Genomic DNA, 23,170 nt, shown 5'->3' on the forward strand with positions numbered 1-23,170 from the left:
GCGGGTGGGCCGGGCCGGCTGCGAGGCTCTGACGAGACGGCGGGAGCGGGAGCGGTGATAGCGACGAGAACGTTTGCTCCGGGTTGTACTGCCATTTCAGCCCTCGCACGGAAAGCGGTCCTCCCTTCCCTGCCGCGTAGCCCCGCGCTGTGGGCGCAGCGATGCTGGTGCTGGTGCTGTGCGCCGCCGTGCTGGCGGGAGGCCGGGCCCAGGACGACGACTGGATCGACCCCACCGATATGCTCAACTACGACGCGGCGTCGGGAACGATGAGAAGGCCTTACAAGGTACGAGAGGCGCTCGAGTCAGTCTGTCTGTACTGAGCCGCGTCCTGCTGAGGGGGAGCCCTTAAGTCGCGCGTTTATGTAATATTGGAGTTGTGCTCTTTTTATCATTCCGTAAAGATACATTCTGGTCTGTAAACGGAAAGAAATTGTGCATCTGTAACTCTGCTCTGGGCAGTGCTGCGCCGAGTGGCTCTCGCTGGGCACCAGAGCACGGCGTTATGTATCTGAAAATGAAGCTCTGGTTAATGGGTGACGTTTGAGTTAAGCTACCGAACTCCTCAGTAACGTAGTTGCAAAACTTGTCCATTGTATGAATGTGTTGTGAAACTCGATGGAGTTCTACTGTGTTGGGCATCAGAGCCTTCAGAAGGAAGATTAGAACTGAGTAATGCTGTGCTGTTAGTACTCCAGGAATATGGAGAATATGAAATATGAAAATACAATTTGAAGATGGTGGATCACAATCTGCAACACCACGTATCATGAGACGCATGTTGATCATTATGTCACATAGAGCACTGTAAGCTATGGCTGGCTGCATGAGCACCCTTGTCATTCTTCAGCTTTGAATTTTGGTTTTGTAGTCTTGAATAATTCTTCTTAAGTATTTCAGAGTATTGTTTTAGGAACCTGATAAAGTACAAACTGCGTTATTTGTCTTTGTAACTCTTGTGAAGAGAACAGCTCCCAAAGCATTCGGATGCTACTTCAGGGTGAAGGGGGAAACTGGAAAGTTGAGCAAGGCACACAACAAGGAATGCAGCTCTGTTGACTTTAAGTCTGGCTGTATGGCCATCGTGGCTGGGGATTTGGGCTGGCTGGAAGCTGTCCCTTCATTCGCTGAGTCAGTGGTTAGCCAAGCTTTATCTAATCTGATGCACTGGGGCTCGTGTGCTCAGCAGCTCTCAGCCAAGGAGAAAGGGTGAGACCTCTCCTTCTGGGGGCAGCATGCACAGGCATAAAGCAGCTGTTGGTTCGGAGCCTGAAATAACAGCAGAGAAGCAATGGAATGTAGCTGAGAGCGTTTGCGGAAGACCAACCCTCGTTTTAGCACCTTTGCTCCTGCCAGTCTATGACCTGTCTATGGAAGTGTGATATGGCACGTTGGTTAAATTCTTGGATTCTGAAAGTTGTTTTTTTCTTATGTAACTTCAGGTAAACTATCATGATTCTGAGGATAAGACAGTGGATGGAATCATCAATGAAAACTTATCAAGTTGTTCCAGGGAAGTGGATTCTTTGCAGCGGAAGGTTTGTTATGGAACTTCAGAGTATTTTCCAGTCTCTTGTTTGTGCCTGATGCAGAGTTGATGGATGACATAGGTAGCATAGAGAATTGTCGGTTCACTGTGGGAAACCGTGCACTACTTAAAGGGAACCTCTTTGTGTGACTTGCGAGGAAAGAAAGTGGTTTGATTTCAGTTCCAAATTACTGCTCTGTCTGTTAAGGGCTGTTTCCTGAAATGTTCTGTAGTGGTACAGAAGCTGGTAGGAGTTATGTGCAGCACTGACAGTTTAAATGTTGTGGTGGTGTTACTTCATGCTGCCACCACAGCTTAGGGAATCTGACTTTGCATTTGAGTGTTCAGTTCTGGTACGTTTGAAGGGCTGGGCTGTAGGTGAGAGCTCCTGTGGCTGCCTGCAGTGTGCAGTGGCAGCAGCTCCCAGAAGCCCTGTAGGCAGCCCACTCTGCTGCTTCCTCTGAGGTCGGAAGGATGCGGTGATGCTTGTGTAGTTCTCAGTTGTTTGGAGACCCCATGTGAAATGGGATCTTGGTATTGTTCTACTTGATATGCTTTACATGGTACAAACTCAAAATTTAAGGATATTCGGATCCATAGTGTTTCTAGTCCTACTGACGTGGGCATTCAAAATGTTTCGCTACCAGATCTGAAATCCCCAGTACTGGCCAATGCCATGGAAAGCAGTGGCAGCGTGAAAAGCTCTTTAGCAACTGCATGTGATTTGTATCTGATGTGTGATCCCACTGACTGTGGGATTATTGCTAAACTAAAGAAACGTGACGCTGTTAATCGTGAGTTTCTTGTGTTGGTGGTATTTGTTTATTCTATAAACCAAACCATGTTTGAGCAACAAATGAGTGGAAATGTCTTTATGTTGCAGATTGCAGAATGTGAGAACAGGAATGCCAAATCTCGTGAAAGCCGGAGCTTTTATATTTTTAAGCGGTACTTGAATAAGATTTTAAATGAAGCTAGGAAACTTGGCCTTGTGAGTATCTGAAAATGGATTAAAAACGAGTTTGAATTCATTCTGTCATGTTTCAAATTAAAGTGAAGGAAACTGAACTGTGAAATTAGAAATGATGGAATGCATGCAGTATTGCTGTCAGAGTTTGTGCTGTTTGCTCACGGCAGGCACAGTGGTCTCTTGTTCTGTAAAGCATCCAGGGGCAGCATGCATGACTTGAGAAAACAGAATGCAGTGTCTGTTGCTGGGGTGCAGCAGTATCTAGTAATGCCCTGTCCGGTTCACCTCAGCAGCTGTTAAACTCGTGAGAGCTAGATCCCGTATTTGCTTGTGGTAGCCTTTGTAGGCTTCTCTTTAAGACCTGATCACAGTGCCCAGCTAGGAGTAGCAGCTTTGAGTTTGCATGTAAGAATTACCACATCTATTTCTTCATTTTATTGCCTTTGGAGATAGTTTTTATTTTATCCAGGGGTAGAACAGTAATTTTTTAGCAATTGGTAAAATTAATGTTTTAGAAGAACATTATGTTTAGCAATACAACATTTCTTATTTCCCTATTTAGAAGCTTCTGTCTGTGTTACCCACTCATGAAGAAGTTCAGTGGCACCCATAGTGTGTCAGTCCTGAATGCCTGTCAATGAGAAGTGGTTGTAAAATTTAAATCACGGCTCAGATGACCCAATGCATCATTTATAGGTTTTTGCACTAGAGTTGAAAGAAAACAAAACAGCTGCATTTTTGTTCTATATAGGCCTTCATCCTGCAATCCACCACAAAAGGTAGCCAGCTTTTGTGTATAATCAGGGCTAATAATCAGGATTTTGCAACGGAATAGCATTTTTCTTACATAGATGTTAAAGGTTGCCTACTGGAAGTACAATTGTTTTGTCTTGCTTTTAATTCAGCCCGAGGGAAACATGGACCAAGTGCATTATGATGCTGAAGTTATCCTCACAAAACAGGCACATCTGGAGATCCTCCGGTTCCTGCAGGAGGAAGCGTGGCAGCCAGGTGCTGTGGATGATGCACTTAGCAATATTTTGATCAATTTTAAGCACCACGATTATAAAGCTTGGCACTGGAGATTTGAAGACACTTTTGGAATTGATCTGTATAACGTGTTTATGGTAAGAGAGGAAAGGCAGTAGTCTCGTATTGATTACTGTTTTCTCCTGTTTCTTTGTGAAGCAGTATTACCACCTTAACTCTGCATGAAAACCTGTCATAAGCTCTTTGGTTGTTGAAGCTGTAGGGCAGGTAGTTATTTGAAACACAAACTTTTGTATTCCCTTGGTCTTACTTTCTTCTTGTGGCAATGCAATTTTTTTTTTTTCTGGAATGCATTTTTTTTTCTTTGGTCTTTTGTAACTGTGCTGTGGGACTCTTTGGGCTCTGTTGGTTTGTTGTCACGACTTACATTCATAATGCACAGGTTGTCAGTTGTCCAGATTTGTCTCTTGTTCAAATAGATGCTGTTGCTGCTGGCTTCTATAGGAGTTGGAATGTATTTCTATTGAGAGAAGCATGTATTTGTGGTCTTAGATTTTATAGGTTAGAGTTTTTGTGGAAAAATTATATGTACTGTTGTACAGCATGGAAATGTCATATCCTTTAAAATGGATGTGACATCCTCAGCGCTGAACTGAGGATGAGCTGAAGTTCTTGGAATAAATCTTTACAAAATATGCTAATATTTGTGAGCTAAAAAGACCTTGAATGTAGCTTGTCTGGTTGTGGGCAGTGCCTTGTGCTTAATGAAAAAGCAAGCTGTTATCAGTGCCACTTTTGTCCTAGCAGTCCTCAGATGGAAAAGGCTGTCAAGTGCTTCTCTGAAATTCTGCTGCTGGTACTTAGGACGTAACCATCTCCTACAACCCACAGCAGGTGGCAGCAGTCGCTCTGTGATTCATACTGTGTGCTTTGCAACTCAAGTGCTGAACTATGCCAATTTTGTAAATATAAATTGTAATAGGTAATGTTATAAATGGCATAAGGAAGAAACAGCAAAATAATCAGAACAGTGACGCTTTTTTACTTTGTACTGCACCAAGTATGCTGTGAAAGCAGTAAGTTTTTCAGCTGCTCTGTGCAAGTGTTGCCTGTAAAAACAAAAGCTGGGAATTCCTTCATATGTACACAGAGTAAGCCTGAAAAATTCCAACTCTGAATCATAGTTCTGTTTTCTTTTTCAGATACTCTTGTGCTTAGTGTGTGTTGTCATTATAATAGCTACAGAGCTGTGGACACGTATCCACTGGTTTGTTCAGCTGAAACGTGTTTTATTAATAAGTTTTCTCATCAGTTTTGCATGGAATTGGCTTTACTTATATAAGGTAAGTTGTTTTGAAAGCTTAATGGCTTTTAGGCTTAACATTTGATAGTTATGAGGAACTTAAGGTAATACACGATGATTCTTAGTCTGTCTTTATTATTCACAATTACTTCTGATTCTCCTGCAGCGGGCTTTTGCACAGCATCAAGCAGAAATTGCCAAAATGGGGCAGTTTGATAACATTTGTGCTGAGAAGTTGGACTGGAGAGAGAGCCTTATTGGTAAATACACTTCTTCATTGTTTTTTAGTAGCTTTTATGATCACAAAATATTCAGTGGTTGTGTCCAAAATACTCTAATTTCTTTGTGAATTGCAAGTGTGCTGAATGTTCTTGAGCAGTACACAATTAAGAGGTTTCACCATTCTTCCTCGTCGCAAGACGTTCCTTTCTAACCTCTGAAGGAGAGCTGACATCAAAAATGATGTTCTCAGAGCATGTCACAGAGTTGCTTCTTTCTATCAGAACCTGACCTGTGAATGTTCCACCAGCTGCTCTCCCCAGCACCACTCAGTGTAGGTTACTGAAGGTAGGACAGCAGAATTAAAGATAGTTTCTCATCAGCCACTCATGTGAATGCAGCAATTGATAGGCAACTATTCAATCTACTTCTGTTATTTTACAGAGATGGCTGAATTGCTTTTTATTGTCCGGTATTTATTATTCAGTACTGCATCAGGTGGACTAATGAAGCCTGTTGTGGTCTCACCTTTGAAGTTCAAAGGCTGTGGTTGCTCTGTTTGTGTTAATTTCAGTGGATTACAATATGACTTTGCTGGTGTCATAGATTACTTAAAGCTTTATGAGTTTTAGGGACTAAGTTCATCTAATAAAGAGAACTTTCATGAATAAGCATAGGAAAACCAAAGTTTCTTCTCTTTCTTTCCTGCTTTCCCTCTCCTTCCTGCGTCCCTCTGACTGGATAAACTGCACAGCCAAGCTAACCTCATGTTGTTGAACGTAAATCTTGGCCTTGAACCGTATCTGGAAGGTTTATCTTCCATCTGTAGTTGAAGTGCTACTTCCTGTACTACTGTTATGTCATAAAATATGTTTTAGCAAGTAGTGAAATTGCATCCCTGCTTTGACTTCAGGATGGCTCAGAAGACAGTGGACATTTCAGGATGATCCATGTCAGAAGTACTACGAAACTTTGCTAGTAAACCCTGTGCTGCTGGTTCCACCAACAAAGGTAAAAGCCAGACCCAAAGAAACTCTCTGTGTTTCTTTGTAACCTGTCCCAACACCAGGCTTCCCTTTGTACTTCTCCAGGCATTGGCTATTACTTTTACCACCTTTGTGACTGAGCCTTTGAAGCATGTGGGACAAGGTATTGGTGAATTCATCAGAGCACTTATGAAGGAGATACCACTGATTCTGCAGGTTCCAGTGCTAATCATGATGGCTCTGCTCATTCTGGTTCGTGTGCATTTATGGTATTTAGAAGCTCAAATTTATTTTTACATAGTAAATTTATTTAAGCATCATTATTTATTTCTTATTTGTACTGTTGAACAGATTTCATAGCACAGGTGAAATTATTTGTACAAGGAATTTTTTCCATTAAAAATCTTTTAAAGTTCAGTTTGGGATAAAACACCATTAAACTGCTTGAAATCCTAGACTCTGTGACAGTTAACTTCAACTTTGTTCCCATTTCTTTCTTAAGAGTCATTACACAGCGATGCACAAAATTGCGTTTTGTACATGAAAGCAGTGAGCAGTGAGACCCTTCTGTGTCTTTATTGTAGCAAAAAAGATAAATTACAATGTGGCAGCTGCTGCACTGTGCAGAAAGTTTGAATTTTGTTGCAGCTGTTTGATCATCAGTAGTTCTATTTCAGTATCTTTCAGTTTTGTGGCTTTGCATTCTGTGTGAAAACTGTTGGTTGCAACTGTTTAGAGTTTTGTTTTGTCTTCCCTCCCCCAGGCTTTCTGCTATGGTGCAGCATCATCACTGTCTGCAATAAGATATTTAATGCCTTCTCAGAAGAAGAGGCTTCCTCTACCTGACGGTCAGCAGGAGGAAATAGACTTCAGTCAGTATGATGGGAGTAAATCCGATGGCTGCTATTCACAGAAGACTCCTAGCATTTACAGAGGCCACTACAACAGAGGAGATGTTCAGATGAAACGTGGAAATAGCAGCAGCAGTCTTGATGTGCTGCGTGCAAGTGGAGAGCCAGATACACGAGTAGAGGAGTCTCAAAAACCAGAAGCTGGTGTACGTTAGTCTTGGTGCTCCTTGGGATTAGATTTGATAGACTTCAGTGTCATCTGCTAGAATGTGCTTAAGCAACAAACTTCACCCAAATCTGGTGGGGAAGATGTAGCTGTTGCCCTGTAAGGAGCTATAGATTACCATGGGTATGCTTTATTCTGGAAAAATACGGAGCCATGGTTAACCATGGCAGGAACCTCCTGAATTAAAACACTTGACCGTTGGTCTGTCAGGGAAGATAGGTTACCCACAGAAGGAAGGGAAAAGAAGAAAACTTCTCTGTGAATTGCAGAAAATTAAAAACAGATTTATACTCTAGATTGTGCTTATTCCCTGGAATGGTTCCCTGTGGGGAAAAAAAGTAAAAACGGAGTACTGATAATGTTTGAAGTTTGGAAATGTGAGGGAGTTCTGTCTCTGGAGTTGAGAGGCATTCGAAGCTACAGATACCATCGGTTTGGGTTGCTTGATTAATAACTTATTAATTTTTACAGAATAGATTTCACCCTGAGGCTGAAATTCGTAGATTAGAACCTTCTCCAGCTGCAACCCATACCGGAGAAAAGGCACTTGAGCATCAGAAGCAGTGGACAGATAAAGCAGAGGAAGAGACTGCGAAAAGCAGTGATCCTAACAGAAACGAGGAAGGACAAAGTTGTGCAGTGGGACCTGCTGAAGAGAGGAAGAGCAGTACGTGCGAGTCACAGGAAGGAGACTGAGGAGTCCCCACACTCTGTGGTAAGTTTTGTCTAACATGTAATTGTCACGTACTTGCTAGCTCCAAAGCTACAAGACAATGTAAAATCTTCAGTAATTATGAAATATTTGGAATTATATGGAGCCTATCTCCATAACTATTCTTTAATTGCTCTTTCACTCTGAAGCTAAAATTAAAATTGGATTCTTCTCTGGGGATATAATACTTAAAAATTTGAAAGGAAACTTGATTTGTGAATAGCCTAAGTGATTGGTCTGCCACCATCAGCATTAAAATCAGCAGTGTGTAACACTTAGATCTGTATGTTACGTGAGGTACCAAGGGTTCTCAAGAAATGCATCAATACAGGTGTCTGTTGAGGCTGAACATTGACCATTAGAGCTGTTTCTCCCAAGAAACACCCTAGCATAGCGCCTCGTGTTTTCATGAGAAGTAGTGTTTGAGGTCCTGCAGTAAGCAGCAGCCATATGTTTGTTATTTGGAATGTTTAAAGCTCATGTACTGCAGGAATTAGCTGCTGTTCATGGGAGTCTGTGTGAAGTGCTCACCATCCCTGCGAGACCTTTGGTGCAGAGAACACTTGTGGTGGTGCAAATGTACCTCAGCTTTTAGAATTACACTGACTGCTTCTACTTAAAATACAAGTGTAACTTTAGAAACTAGTTCTGCTTGTTCCCTGCACTACTTAGTGCAGTTCTGTACTTAAGGAAGTATTAACAAAATAAACCTTGTATGTTTTTAAGGGTATTTTCATTGTGAAGAGGAGTAAACCAGATTAGATTTTGATTTAGTTAATTCTGGTTTTGTGTTTTGTTTTTTTTTTAATTAACAAGATGCAGAAACACAGGTTGGAAGAAGCAAAGTCAGACTCAGTACTGAAGTAATTTCTCGATTACTTTTATTAAAAAAAGTATAAAAGAAAATGGGACCTTTTTTCAGGGAGGTACAAATCAGAAAAAAAAAATCAAGTCTTTATCCTTATAAAGAGCATACAAACCTAGGTCTCAAACTAGGTGTGGTAGAGATTGCACACCTGCAATAACATTACATTGAGGGAGAAGAAAACTGCTGTGAATGTTCATAAACTAGAAGCAATTAAGAGGAAGATGCAGTAATCATCTGTATCTCAGACACAGCTAGAAGTAGCTGCCTGATACAAAGACACAACTCCAACTAACAATCACAAGTGTGGTGCTGCTACTGTACAAAAAGTGATTGTAAAGGAGACAAAACTACTAATTGCAGTCCTTTGTAAAAAGACACATACATTTTTCCAGCAAACAAAATGAAACTTAAGATGCTACTGTACAGCAGGAGCCTGTGCATCTCCTCAGCTAGAACTCGGTCCTTTTATAGCAGAGGGTAAGTGGACTCTCTGTTCATCCATTCTCTTAGCTTGGGATCGTACAATGAGGCTGAAAAAGTCCTCATCTGGTACAGTTGGTCCTTTTGCAGATGATGGAGGAGCACATCTTTGATCATCCAGTCTGGAACCCTACAGACAGACCAAGCAGTGAGGCTGTACATTTAGTGTGTAATACTGAAATAAGCAAGCAGTGTAACTGGAAAAAAATGGCTAAAAGTTTTCTTTTCACATTTAAAACTGTAAGCTTTGTTTCAGGCTTATGCCTTAACAGTTCTCAAATGAAATTACTATGTTAAAAGTTCAAGCGTAGTTTTTCTAACTTTTACTTAGCTGTTAAAAAGACCTCCTGTAATAGAAGAGCTGTCAACCTTCCTTTCACTGCAAAGGGTGTGAAAAATAGCTACTGGGTTGTCAGATTTGGAAAAGCAGCATCTAGAGACTCAACAGACCGATACATTTTAATCGTAGGGTTGCAGAGCAGTTTGCATATAGTGTCTGAGCTGTTTCTATGTTATTTCACACCTACTTCAGGAGGCTCAGGGCCTGTCACACCTTGCCTTGGACTGTCACCTTTGTGTCCTTTTGTGTTACAGACTGGATATACACAGTACACAGTATTTATTATATTAATGTCTGGATTATTTGCTTGACTCAGAAAATCAGCCAAGGTTCTAAAATAGATGATGCTATTTCATCAGGTTGATGAATGCTGTAATTCTAGACTCAGTGCCAGGTGTTGCTTTCCATGAAAGCTAATACAACTTACCTTTGAAGTTCTCAGTAGCAGAATTTTTTATTTGGAGATCCAAGTCTTTTTCATTAAACTATTTGGTCTAGTTGGTATATAGACCGTGCTATACTTAGCAGAAAAATCACTTGCATATACCAAGAAGTACTGTTACCATAATTTTAATGATGATCACTAATTGCTAATGAAACTTCAATACTGAATTTTCATTTGCTGAGTTTAGAATTCCTGGTATGTCAGGTGTCCAGCAAACAAAGCCAGCTCCAAACACACTGACAGACTCAGTTGGTCTCCCTCAGTTTCAGCATACCTCAAGCATATCAACATGATGACTTGTAGCCACTAGATAATTTAATATACATTTAAGATGTATTATATTAAATATTCTTTAATATGTACAAACATATTATAATTTTATGTGCTCTATTTATAATAACTATATTCATATAACATTTTATAATTCATACCATATAATAATAATATAATATATTATATATCATTATTATATAACAATAATGCTATATCTAGTATGCCATTTTATAATTATTAATATCAGCAATATTATATTCTGTATTATATATTTCATTATATAATATTACTATTTATTATTTTAAAATTACAATATACTATGTATATATATAAATATATACATATAAATATATACATATATTTATATATATACATATATACATATAAATATATTACGCATTTAAGTCAATAATATAACTACATCACATAAATATGAAATATTATTACACATATAATAATGCATTCAATATATTTAATAGCATTACATTAAATATACTGTTTGTAGATATTATGTAATATAGAATTTAATATAAATTTAATATATATTAACATAACTATATAATGTATATTAAATTGATTATGCAGTGGCTGTAAGTATATAAACACACCTATAAGACTGTATGTGAGGGTATGTGTATATAAAAATGTGTGTAACAAGGTTGCATATAAGAATATGAGTGCATACATTAAAATATGTGTAAATGTATGTTCATAGATATGACATACACATAGTATTTTATTTTCATACATGCATGTTTGTTTGTTTTTTTAACTTCAGTTCTTTATCTACCAAATGCATATTTATCTTAAAACCTCTGTGCTAAGCATGGAAGCCTTCTCAAAGATGTTAAATAGCAGGATGCACAAATCAAACCCCAGCAATCTCACAGCCTTACCTGGCATTTGATTAATATATCAAAGAAGTCCTCATCTAGCTCTCTGTTGTTACTGGCCATTAAGTGGCCCAGCACAGACGGACTGGTGCGGTGGTTAAGACGAAGGCCAGGCAGATTGCTAAAGCTGGCGCGCTGGTCATCAAGGCGGCGGCTCTGTGAGCTCGCAAGTAAATCCAGAAAGTCATCAGTGTGGGGTGAGACTACGGAAGCAGAAAAGGCTAAGGGAAGAAGAAGGAAGACAAATGAGCACAGAAGCTCCTCTCCGTTCAAATACTTTTTCAAAACAGCATTTGATAGGAACTGAAGTCAGCTACAGATCTGAGTTTCAAAATTACATTTTCGTATTGTTTTAGGTGGAGTAGAGGACGTTGCTACTGAAGCAGCTGAGAATCTGTTCTTCTCCTGGAAGTGGCATCTCTGATCATCCATCCTGTTACTCTGGAATCGGCTCAGCAGATCAAAGAACCCTTCATCTGCCACTGTTTCTCGACTGTTTCTCTGAAGAGGAAAGAAAAGTTAGAGGTACTTGGAACTCAGAAGTACCTAAAAACTAGGGCAACTGCAGGGCAGTTTGATTCCAGTAATATATTCGCATATCTGAAATTCATTACACTAATTTTTTTTAGTCATCCATTCTTGTAGACAGAGATTTATCCAAAGAAGCAACATTTATAATATGGCAAACAGTTCTGGAAGGTAAAATCTAGTAAAGAGATTTTGTTCTCAGAAAGAAATAGTACACTGATTAGTATAAGCCCACCAAGAACCCCAGAGCCCATAGGCCATGAAATTTCCATTTGCTCCTTAGCTCTGTGTTGAAAAGCACTCTTCTCCCTGCGAGATCAAATGACTCCGTTGTTTTCTTTTTAATCAACTTCCATGAATAGTGCAGTAATCTAAAATATACATTTAATTATACCTTCCAGTGTCTGAATCCAAAAAGCTACGTTTTTCAAATTAGAAGAAGCAGGGTAGAAAGGCTAGAATTAAAATATATGCAAGTTATTTTAGACAGTCCATTAGGAAAATGTAGTAGTCCCAATGGTAGGAGAGTCTTACAGCTGTCACCACCCAGGAGACAGAAGGAGAACGGCTGATTCTACATCAACTTACAGTGTTTAACTCAAATATATAAGTAGAACTAAAAAATGTTATCTGCACAAACAAGTTTTCCATAGTTTTGGTCAAGTCAAAATTATATGAAATCAAGGTTATGATCTGAGAGGACTCCAAACCTACCCTCTGAGAGTTGGGAAGGCGGTGGTCAATAGAATTACTGGCATCCTGCAGAACTTTGGAAGTGGTGCCATTTTTATACTTTTTGCCTTTGAGTCGATTTACAAAATGCAATTTTGCTGAAGGTTTGGCAATGAGTGGTTTCTGTTTAGCAAGAATCTCACTGTTCCAGTTCTGAACCTAAAAAAAGAAACCAAAACATTTTCATCATATATTGTTTTATTTCTTATTTGTGTATTTATTCTTTTCATCCCCAAAATGAAGCAGCTTTATGCTTTTCATTTTATCCAGCCACTCAGACATAAACCTCAGTTTTGTTCTGTTACTTGACCTGTGATTATTGAGATTTTGTTACCTGAATCAGGCCACTACTGCTACTTATCAGTCTTATAACTGAACCATCATGCAATGACTGATTTGACTAAAATGTGCGCATGGCCTGTGTAATCAAACATGCTGATGTTTTCATTGCTGAGGGCCACAGAGAAACTGTAGAAAGAATGGAGAAAATGCCAGCACGAGAGCAAACAGGATTAACTGTCATTCACTGAAAACAGTAGGGAAAACAGTCTGACAGAGTTCCCCTAAATACTCTTCTAAAATAAGTGCCCCAAAAATCTGATAACTTCCTCTACAATAGCAAACTGTTCTAATTGGAAAAAAATAAAAGTTCTTGACCCTGCATCAGAGCCTGTAGCCACAATCCAGTCTTTCAGCAAAACAGAATTCATTCTAAAGCCTGAGGGATCAACCCACGTTCCAGCTCCAAGATGACAGTATCCTGTACAGTCAAATAATGCTACTGTTCATCATGTTGTTCTACACTCCCTTACTTAGGGAGTAAACTTCAGAACCTACTACATGAATGTCTTGAAAAGAGCCCTTTATAAGAACTAAGCCACAAAACTAGGTTAATACTTGATTATAAAAATCCACATGAAGCATTTGAGTATATTTAGGGCAGACAATCACAGGCTACGTCTTTTGAAAGATACCACAGACAAACGCATTCAGAGAATAAGAAAATGGAGCTGATACTGCCAAAAGCTTAATGGTTCCCTGCAGGGAAATCCATTTGCAATAAAACCCAGCATCTTTAGAAATCGGTATCCAAAGCAGTGCTCAAAGCAACAGTGCTGCTGCATCCGCACCAGCTGTCACCATGTAAGCTTAGAGATTTCATTTTGTATTTCTAATCATGGCAGAATGCTTTGGATCACTTGAAAACATGGGCAGCAGATACCCCAATATGCAGGAAAAAAATAGCAATATCAGCTTACCTTTAGAATCATTTGTATAGAATTCCAAAGAGACTCCTCCTTGAAGACTGAGCTAAAGCTTTGGAGTTCTGTTCTGAATCACTTTCTGCATTCTGTTCTGAATCATTTCTAACATTAAACTCCTACAAAAACCTTTAGATTTCATTGCAATCTCACCAGCAGAATTTTTTTTAAAAAAATAAAAAAGCACGAACCTTTTCTGGTGTTAATTTCATAAGTTCCATGTTCTCCATACTGTGACGACGTCCCACCCTTGGCCGGGTACCTTCAAGAAGGAAAAAAGTTCATCTTTTTTTGCCATTAAGGTTTATGGTGTCACCTTCAAAGCTGTGCCTGTGTTCATCAAATGCCCAAGATAAGCAATTCTGAGTTCCAAACTCACGAGAGAATAAATAATCAGTAGTAAAAGCAGCTTTGAAAATCACACAACTGTAAGGTATGCAACTTGCTTTCATCAGACAGAATGGAGCATGGATCTTCACACAGAAAAACATCACATGAAGCAGCTTTAACTATAACCCCTTCTGTTCTTACACTAGCACAAAGGAAAAAGGAAGGATGCAATTTGGGCAGCAAACAACTACATTTGCCTCATCAAAAAAAGACTGATTAGAAACTTCAGATGATGTGTTATCTGAAGAAACGAGGCAGTAACCTCGGATTCACAACGGAAATCCTCCAAAAAAAGCAGGAGCTGAAGGGATCCAGCACTGCACCATTTATTTATGGGGAAAAAATAAACAATGCAGCATCTATAGTCAGAAAACAATGCAAATATCAGGGGTTTTTTTTTGAAGTTTGATCTTAGAAAGTATTTGGAGAAAATCACGTACCATTCAGACTGTTATCTACCGCGTGGCTTTCTGACATCATGGAGGTGTTTGTGCTATAGCTTAATCCAAGAACCATTTGAAGATCTGAGAGATTCAGTCTAGCAGTGAGTTCCCCACTTCTGTCTCCTACCTGTAACCAAATAAGGTAAGCAGTTCTTTTACTGTAACAAATACATACACATATGTAAATACAAAGGAAACTTTGTTCCCAGACTTCTAAGAAAAGGGTTTAAATGTTTTTCTTGTTGAAAACTGTTTGAAAACCATCTTCTTATCGAAGTACATCAAAGGCACAAACCAAAACCTAACATAACCTCTGCTATGCTCTCAGCGAGAGCAAAAACCTGGCAGCCAACAGACATAAGTGACAATCATACCTCTCTGGAGATCTCCAGGTGCCTCTCAGCAAAGTGCATAGCTTGGTCATGATTGCCCAGAGCAGTATATGCATTCCCTAAACTCCAGCATGCTCTTCCTTCACCAATTCTGCAAAAAATAGAACACCTTCAGGGATACATTTCACTCTCTGAACGCTAGGTGTCAGGTTTTCATAATATTACCAGAATTATACTACTGTGCCAAGGAAAATTCAGACTGTCTCCAAAAACTATTCCAACACCATCGTGTTAAGTACCTTCTAAAAGAACTGTGATCTGGTATAAGCGTAAACGTGAGCAAGTCTCATCAAAACTTAAATTTTAAAATTTACAGCAACCATTTAAGTCACTCCTTATAGTTTTGCAAACATGGAACACTGCACAACCCCCTTTCTGTCCCTCAGATTGTGTGGCTTATTATTCACATATTCTGCTTGTTTTGTGCATTTAAAAGCTGTAAAAACAACAACAACAACAACAACAACAAACACCACTGCCACCACAAAAACAACCGTCTCCCCCCTCCCAAAAAAAAGCTTTACAAATAATTTTAGAAGAGGCATAATTTACTACTGGATTATCCTCCCTTCATCATCCCTTCTTATTTTCTTCATTTGTGGAGAAGAAGAAGAAAAACTCTTGTGAAGATATTCAAGCTACTACAATCACATCAAGGAAAATATGTGTTTCCCTTCATTTTTGAAGGCGATACAAAGAACACAAGATCTAGAGACAGTCATTCATCAGTTATCCTCCAATTGGATTCATTATCTGCAATACTTGCAAGGGCTTTTTTTCCACCATTTCAAAACAAGCTCAGTACTGCAGGGAATCACATTCAAACATCATACACAGAACAACGTCAGCTAAGTGTGAAGTAATAGGAATTGCTTTAAGCATCATACTCATTAAACAATCTCTTAGGGCTTACTTGTCATTTAATTCCTGAGCAATCACAAGGTGTTTCAAATGATAATCAATTGCTTTCTCATAGTCTTGAAGCAGAGTGTATGTGTTTCCAAGGCTGTAGCAGGCCTGTGCTTCCACAGCTCTATCCTTAAGCTGCCTAGCCAGCTGTAATGTCCTCCTGAAAGAAAGGGTTAGTCACCTCACAAATCACTACTTACACAAGTAAAAATCTCTTACATAAACTAAATAGATTAGGACACCAGACTGACAAATTAGCAGCTAATAAATTATCTTGCAAAATCTTATGAGATTTTAGGCATCTTCCTCTCCCATTCATTGCAGTCCATTTCTGTTTACTTCACTGCAGAGCACACACAGCCCTCAGACTGCATGCTCTAATGTTAATATATTGCTTCATCAATAATTTACAGGTGATTTGCTGGTATTATGTACTTGAAACAGTTCATTATCAGCATTAGAATAATTACTGTGTGTTCTCCATCAACTTGAGCAAGACAGACCTATAACCACCAAGCCCTTCCATCTCTACAAGTGGAATAGAATCTACTCAATACTGAGGCACTATATTTTCCAATTTTCAAGCCCTGAAGTCCAAGTAAGACGCTAACACCTACACTGCATCTTTGCACAGCTTATATTTTTCTGAGTTACAGCAGCAACATGGCTGTTTACGTCTAGAGATAAAGAGGAAAAATCTTAATTACAAATTAAGTATACAAAACCATGTTGATACGCACCGCTGACTGCAGATGGTGAATATACCTGAGATAACCACTGAGCTCAAGTGTACTAAAAAGTCACTTTGATCAAGCACTCCAGAACTCGCTAAGACCTAAGACAATAATGCCTGGTTCTAGAATTAAGTGAATAAGTGCGTATCAAAAGAAAGGCATCCACAGTGCTTGGAAGTATCTATTTAAAAGTAACTAAAAAGATAAAGATTAACGTTGTCTTAGAAAACCTGAGTAAGCAGGGAAAAAGAATATTTTTTTTACTAAACAAACGCAGCCTTTTTCTAAGTGTGTTTTGAAGAGATGGCTGTTCTACAGTGAGCTCAAGTACCAGCACAAGAGCAATTAACTCTATGAGAAGAGGTATAAATGTAAGCAGTCGACTAACTTGTAGTATTCAGAAGCGGTTTCAAATTCACCCAGGAATATGTAGGCATTTCCAAGATTGCTGTATGCTCTTCTTTCAGCTGATCTATCACCAAATTCTTTTGCAATTAGGAGACGCTTAAAAATGTGAAATAAGCATATTAATCACATTTTGTACTGCATAACATACATTTGCACACAAAATTGAACGCCCACACACTTTCCAACCCTATCTGTTCTTTAGGCCAATGGTGCTTGAAAAGAACAGCCAGACTTGACGCTAGGCCTTAAGATCTAAAGCTTGCATTAAAAAGCTCATGGGAGTATACAACAAAACACATGGATACGAGGTCTGGAGCAACCGGTGATATTTCATGTTGCTGTACCTGCTCATGGGCTAAAACTGCACTCCTGAAGTTGCCCAGAAGATAGTGTGTGTTTCCCAGATTTCCAAAGGCACGTCCTTGTGCTGCTCTATCACCCAGCTCTGTGACTATTGTCAGGTTTTCCCTGTTTTGAACAAGTGAGAAAAGAAAAACTACTGATTTGAAGTAATTTTTTCTCACAGTCATTTAAAACAGATCGTCTTCCTATTTACATAAAAGGAAAAGCAGGATATTCTGCTTTGGCCTACTTTAATGGCCTTTATGCAACCACAATTCTTCCACTGAGTAATGAATACGTTCAGTGAGATACTGAACTGTGTTCTTGTTCATGCTGACCTGCTAGTTTCAAAGAAAAAAGCTATATTATATGCAAATACGTAACATTCAGTTGTCTCAGTCTTGTTCTAAGAGTAATGCTGAATCCTAACGTAGGGGAAGGACTTACCTGGTAATAAAAAGTACACTAAAATGAGAGCTAAACAAAAAACTGTGTACTCTCCAGTTGAAAAGGAAGAAATTCACAGGTCTTATTAGCTCATGACTCCACAAATCTCAAAATTTTAACAAACCAGATGAATGTATCTTCTCCATCACCGATATTTAGAGCTACTACTTACTCATAGTAATTTGCAGCTTTTTGCAAAGCATTTTTCACATCCTCTGGAAGCTCCCCTGGATCATGTGTTCCAGCACAAGCCACATTTTTCCCTTTAGAGTGATAAACATTTCCCAGATTATACAGTGCTCTTGCTTCTCCAACCTGAAACAACAATAAAGCAAGGCATTAAAACTTCCTGCTTCCAACTCCTGTGTCACAACAACCTTCAGTGCAATCCACAGAAAGGAGTTTGTTCACTGCTTGCCAAGGCACATTCTGTCCATTCTGAGTATGCTCTCATTGCCTACCCACGTCATGGCCACTTGCACTCCTCAATCATACTGTATCACATATTATTTCCTTTTGAGATACATAAGATACATAACGATTATTGAGGCCAATTATTAAAAGAATTTTTTTTTAGTCTCCTAGGTGAAATCAGCCATCTTAAACCTGACAGATTCTTATTTCTATTAGGAATACTGGAATATTCAATATTTAATTTCCTCTGAGAGATGGCGTTACCAAACAGGGTTCACTAATATGTGTTCTTTGGAGTCTATTTCCGGATTTCTAAGCATCACTCACCTTATCATTAAGCTCTCTGGAAATATCCAGATGTCTCTGACAACAAACAATAGCTTCTTCAAAGTTTCCGAGTACCTTCAAGGTGTTGCCCAGATTTCCACTAGCTTTAGCTTCTCCCACCAAATCTCCAATTGTCCTAAAATTGCGCAAGTAAAGTAATTCAAAACCAAGCCAACAATCAGAATATATGGAAAGAAAATGTAAGCATATATATATATATCTATATATATTCCATTCAATTATATCTAAAAGGCATTCAAATAAATATGGTTCCGTCTATCGTTATGGAAACAGTTAATTTTGTTTCTTAATGATTACACAAAAAAGCAGGCCAGGATGACAGAAAGTTTTAACTGTTCCTTAGTTTTCCTTGACTATCATCCTTTTATTATACAGTAAACCTACTGGTCTCTCAGAAAGCTCAGAAGAATTACTACACTTCTAGGTTCTGAATGAAATTAAGGCAAAAGGTCACCACCGTCTCTGCCTCTGATACCTGGGGAATAACACAACAAAGCAGCAGGTTCCCACAAGGATGCTCACTGAATGTGGGCACCTTCATAGTTACCACACTTAAGCAAGTAAAAGGGGTGGAAAAAATAGATTTTTGCTTATATTGTGGTTAAGTCCTACATTAGCGTGTGTGTCTTTTATTGGATCTACAATAAATAATTAAAAATGAGATCATAAATAGTGTATGAAATATACAGCTGTAGATTTCAGTGTATTGTAAGTTTTACACAAAGAAACACGAGCAAGTTTTATCTTTTAAACAAGAGAGCCAGAAAGATTTGAGTTTTGGGAACAGAGAAGGGTAAAGAAAGGTTGGATTTAAAGAAGCTTCTTAATTACCCACAAACCTGGTAAGGCCTCCAGTTAGTACTAGGATTATGGTGCTAGGCTGAGCATTAGCTCCCAGGTTAAAGGGCAGTCAAGTTACCTACCAGGCCCCCGACCCTCTCCTGTCACCACATTCATGCATTATCTGGCATTAGCGGCACGTTTTGGTAGGCAGACCAAGAGCCAGCTGCTCACCTCTACAAGAATAGGATGAAATGGAGAACAGGTTAAATATACAAGATTACCTTGCAAGAGTTAAATCATGGTGATGGTATTCCAAGGCCTTTGCATATTCATGCAAGTAGAAGTAGGCATTGCCTAGCTGGCTGTAAATAGCACTGAGTGTTTTTAAGTCTTCGGTTCCAACCTGAACAGCTGCTTCAAAGAAAGACACACCAGCTCGGCAATCTCCTGCTTTACACAGGCGCTCACCTTCCAAAGCCAGCTCCAGGCAAGAAGCCTCCATCCTGCATAGGTTAAGTAAAAAGAGAGGCCTGTCACTCTGTATGCAGTACTTTGTCCAGTAACCTTGAGTTCTGAAAAGGTGCGTTTTACTCAGAGGGTGATGTCCATTTGTTGAGGACAGGAAGTCAGCACCGCAGTACAAACAACCACCATGATTCTCTAGCATTACAGAAGCTAAGGCTGAAACACAACTTGGCAGCTCAGTAGTGATATGTAAACATAGCAGCGGTACAAAAAGCTTCAACTGCTTTTATTTTTATGTCTTGAGGAGGAAATTCAAACACTGCTTTGTCCATATACAGCATCTGTAGGATCCTAAAACGCTGACTATTCACCATCTAGATAATTTCAGAACAAAGAACTAAAACTCAAGTGACTACTGCCAAATACTGATTTTGACAAATGTGATGATATAGTCTTAGCTTTTTACTGATGGGCTCATGGAGGCAGAATAATCAAAGAATTGAACACTGTAACAGTGACACATAGGTACAAATGGATGTGGCATTATTTACAGCAGGCTAACAGCAATTGCTTTCTCCCTTCCAGCTCTGCATCCCTGAAGAAGTCAGTTTCACTTTTAGGAAGCTAATGTAGTTACTTACAAAATGTATTATTAAAAACAAACATCTTAAAAGTCCAAATGTTCTTGTGTATCAAAGGCCATGACTACTTCTCCTAAAGGTCTTTCCTATGTAATTCACTACTACTTCATACTTTCCTATTATTTCCTATAGTTGTCACTATTATGAAAATTCTCAGTGCAAAGAAAAAAATAGACTTAATGTCAATTATATGCCTATGTCAATTCCTGTTACTTTAATGAAAAACCATAAGTCCAGAAGACACTGGAATATGTTGAATTATTATGAACAAATAATCATGTAATTATGCAGGTATAAAATAGTGCAAGCAGTAAAGAAGATATCAGTGAATCTGTGGATTACATTTTGAACAAAGAATAAAGGAGCTCAGAGAGAGAACAGTGGCTGCCAAAAAATATTCATATGCACTTCTGCTATTGCGAATTCAGGCGTACAAAAGGTAAAAAGCTCAAATTTCAAGAAGTGTTAACAGCCATACATACTTTGCAATTGAGATGAGGAGGGTGGGGAGGCAGAAGGTAGGGAGGAAGACAGCTTTAGAGTCATAATCCTGGAGCGTTCTCTAACTTTTTAGGAACGTCTGCATTTTAAGAAAGCTTACAAAAATGCCACCGTTCTACTTTCAGAAGATTTTTTTTGAGAAGAAAATTAGTAAGAGACATTCTCTAATCGTTCAGAAAGTGTGCACCAAATACTGCCAAAAAATGGTGGCCATGACTTTGTCAATTGGTGTATAGTTGTACGTTTTTCTTCTTGATGGACTATGTTTTGGCTGTTTGGCATTGCAGTCCAAAATAGAACATTTTGCATAATTTAATATATCTTTGTTATCAGATAATATCAAATGCCAGATAATGATATCTACATGGTTGTAAGAATAAATATTCTAGAAATCTAGTTCAAAACATATGCCTGCTTTCCTTTATATGCAAAATCAGTAACAATTACAAATGTTTGCTTTTCCAACAGCTGTTTTAGCAGCAGCACTAGAAGACAGCTGTTTCTACAAGACACAGCAACAAAATATTTAGTGTACCTGCAATTTTTACATTTATTTTTCTAAATCAGAAAAGAAATAGTTTTATACAACATTCTACAGAAACCAGAGTAAGAAGAAAGCATTTTTGACAAACCTACCGACTTGCCAAGAGAACCAGAAGAACCTGGATCGTAAGTAAAATAAGCTACTAGCACAAAATAGTACCATACCTGCTGGTCTTTGACATTCCACAACTTAAGCACAGTGAGATGACAGACATATTTAACTTTTGCAATTAAAAATACTGTCTGCTCAGTAGTCGGTAATGATGCCAATAGCAAATGGTAACTGAAGTATGAAGTTCTTCCCAGGCACAACTTCTCGGGTTGGATATCCATAACACATGTGATGGTAAGTTTGGAAGCTTCTCGAGAAGCTAAAGCACTCCTATTGCTAGAGCACACAACTTGTTTTTTGTTACATGGTGCAGGTGTTGAATGTAAGACAGAAAAGGCAGAAATGATTAAGCACAGCATGTTACACCATCAGCAACTGAAGGTTTAAGATTTAAACACATCATTGGGTAATCTTAATCCTATCCAAAGAGGTTCTCTCCGGGCACCTCATGTTAACTGACATGCCTAATTAAAGTGATGGCTAGAAAATATGGTGCTCCTCAGTGCGAAGCTTTAGAACATTATACAATCATGTTCATTTCCTCTCATCTTTAGCTTGAAAGGACTGCAGTAGAGCTTTCAGTAAAATGCCTATATGGCAAAAAAAGTCAAAATGCTACACCAGACTCCAGACGTATAAATTGAGTTAGCCCATTAAAAAATCATGTTCTTATTTGCGATCTAAGAATGCTGTGGACCAAGAATTTTTCTGATATTCTCTGCACTGAAGTAATTTCACATTATTTCAAAGACTGCCAGATGCAAAGGCAGCATTACCATTTTGTGAAGGAACTTGAAACAATCTTATGACTCTGCAATCCTGATTTAGTACCACTGATACATATGAAAGATGTGGTTTGTTTTCTATTTTGGTGTTGTGTTTTCTTCCCCATACAGAAAGCTAAAGCTGATGAGTATCAGCTATTTCAATTCAACCAGAATCATAGGAAGTAAATGAGAACGAGAATTGTTTGGGTAAAAAAGAAGTCAAAATGTAATACAACTTGAGCACACCTCCAGAAAGGTTGCTTCAACAACTAGTTGGAATCTTTGCAACAACTTGAAGCTATATGGATCCATACACTGGCCTTCCATTTTCAAAGTCTAAATACACTATAAAAAAAATAAAAACAGATGAAAAAAATTTGATGTACTACAGTTGCTTCTACTCAATATTTTACTCACACTTCAGAAAAGCTGTGGAATTATTATGTTATTTTACCACTTTGGAGCAAAAGGGTTTCTACATTTATCCATAAAGTACAAAAATGGACCCAGAAAATGTGTATATATGAATATATATATTTTTACAGACTTTGGAAGACTGCTCTAAAAAAAAAAATCACACATTTTTAGAAGGTGTACGTAACTGTTCTACAGTCAGCAACCCATAACCTCGTGTTCTCAGAGACTGTTCTAACTGCTAATGGTTAAACAGCATGCCAGCAGAGCAGACAGAGCCAGGTTATCAATGTTTTAGGAAGTCATTAAATAGTTAGAAGCAGAATATGAAATTACTTTCTCTGTTCCAAGGGCTGAATCAAATGACTTATTTTTTCAACACAGAATGGCTAAACAAAAGATACGCTGAATTCACAGAGACAAGAAAACAAGGCCCATTCATCTCCATACTCCTAATGAAACTCTGTTCCTGCTAAACAGAATAGCTTTCCTCCAGACACAACTGTGGAAA

At 38.6% G+C, this 23,170-nt stretch overlaps 2 protein-coding genes across 7 annotated transcripts in view; one reads left to right on the forward strand and one right to left on the reverse strand.

The window, feature by feature from the left end:
- On the forward strand, nt 1-13,801 carry CLCC1 (chloride channel CLIC like 1). 2 transcript variants are annotated; one of them, XM_042873238.1, is made up of 11 exons: nt 3-287; nt 1,443-1,538; nt 2,412-2,519; nt 3,404-3,625; nt 4,691-4,831; nt 4,958-5,051; nt 5,924-6,021; nt 6,102-6,248; nt 6,760-7,053; nt 7,545-7,788; nt 11,441-13,801. In XM_042873238.1, the coding sequence occupies exons 1-10, from the start codon at nt 162-164 to the stop codon at nt 7,767-7,769; spliced, it is 1,551 nt and encodes a 516-aa protein (XP_042729172.1). In that variant the 5' UTR covers nt 3-161; the 3' UTR covers nt 7,770-7,788; nt 11,441-13,801. The 2 variants fall into 2 exon arrangements, with proteins under 2 accessions (XP_042729173.1, XP_042729172.1); XM_042873239.1 differs by lacking the exon at nt 11,441-13,801 and having other exon boundaries at nt 1-287; nt 7,550-7,653.
- Nucleotides 8,699-23,170, reverse strand: part of GPSM2 (G protein signaling modulator 2) — a 25,296-nt gene continuing 10,824 nt past the window's right edge. For all 5 annotated transcript variants that reach the window (XM_042873233.1, XM_042873236.1, XM_042873234.1 and 2 more), the window contains 13 exons: nt 19,498-19,719; nt 18,413-18,548; nt 17,844-17,986; nt 17,227-17,350; nt 16,863-16,978; nt 15,745-15,900; nt 14,814-14,922; nt 14,437-14,566; nt 13,798-13,868; nt 12,327-12,503; nt 11,423-11,585; nt 11,088-11,305; nt 8,699-9,263 (listed from right to left, as the gene is read on the reverse strand). In XM_042873233.1, the coding sequence (XP_042729167.1) occupies nt 9,099-9,263; nt 11,088-11,305; nt 11,423-11,585; nt 12,327-12,503; nt 13,798-13,868; nt 14,437-14,566; nt 14,814-14,922; nt 15,745-15,900; nt 16,863-16,978; nt 17,227-17,350; nt 17,844-17,986; nt 18,413-18,548; nt 19,498-19,719 (1,930 nt within the window). In that variant the 3' untranslated portion in view covers nt 8,699-9,098. The remainder of the gene's footprint in view (nt 9,264-11,087; nt 11,306-11,422; nt 11,586-12,326; nt 12,504-13,797; nt 13,869-14,436; nt 14,567-14,813; nt 14,923-15,744; nt 15,901-16,862; nt 16,979-17,226; nt 17,351-17,843; nt 17,987-18,412; nt 18,549-19,497; nt 19,720-23,170) is intronic.

This window comes from Lagopus leucura, unplaced genomic scaffold (assembly GCF_019238085.1).
Source record: "Lagopus leucura isolate 7727_CA_CO unplaced genomic scaffold, USGS_WTPT01 Super-Scaffold_100009, whole genome shotgun sequence".
NCBI lineage: Eukaryota > Metazoa > Chordata > Aves > Galliformes > Phasianidae > Lagopus > Lagopus leucura.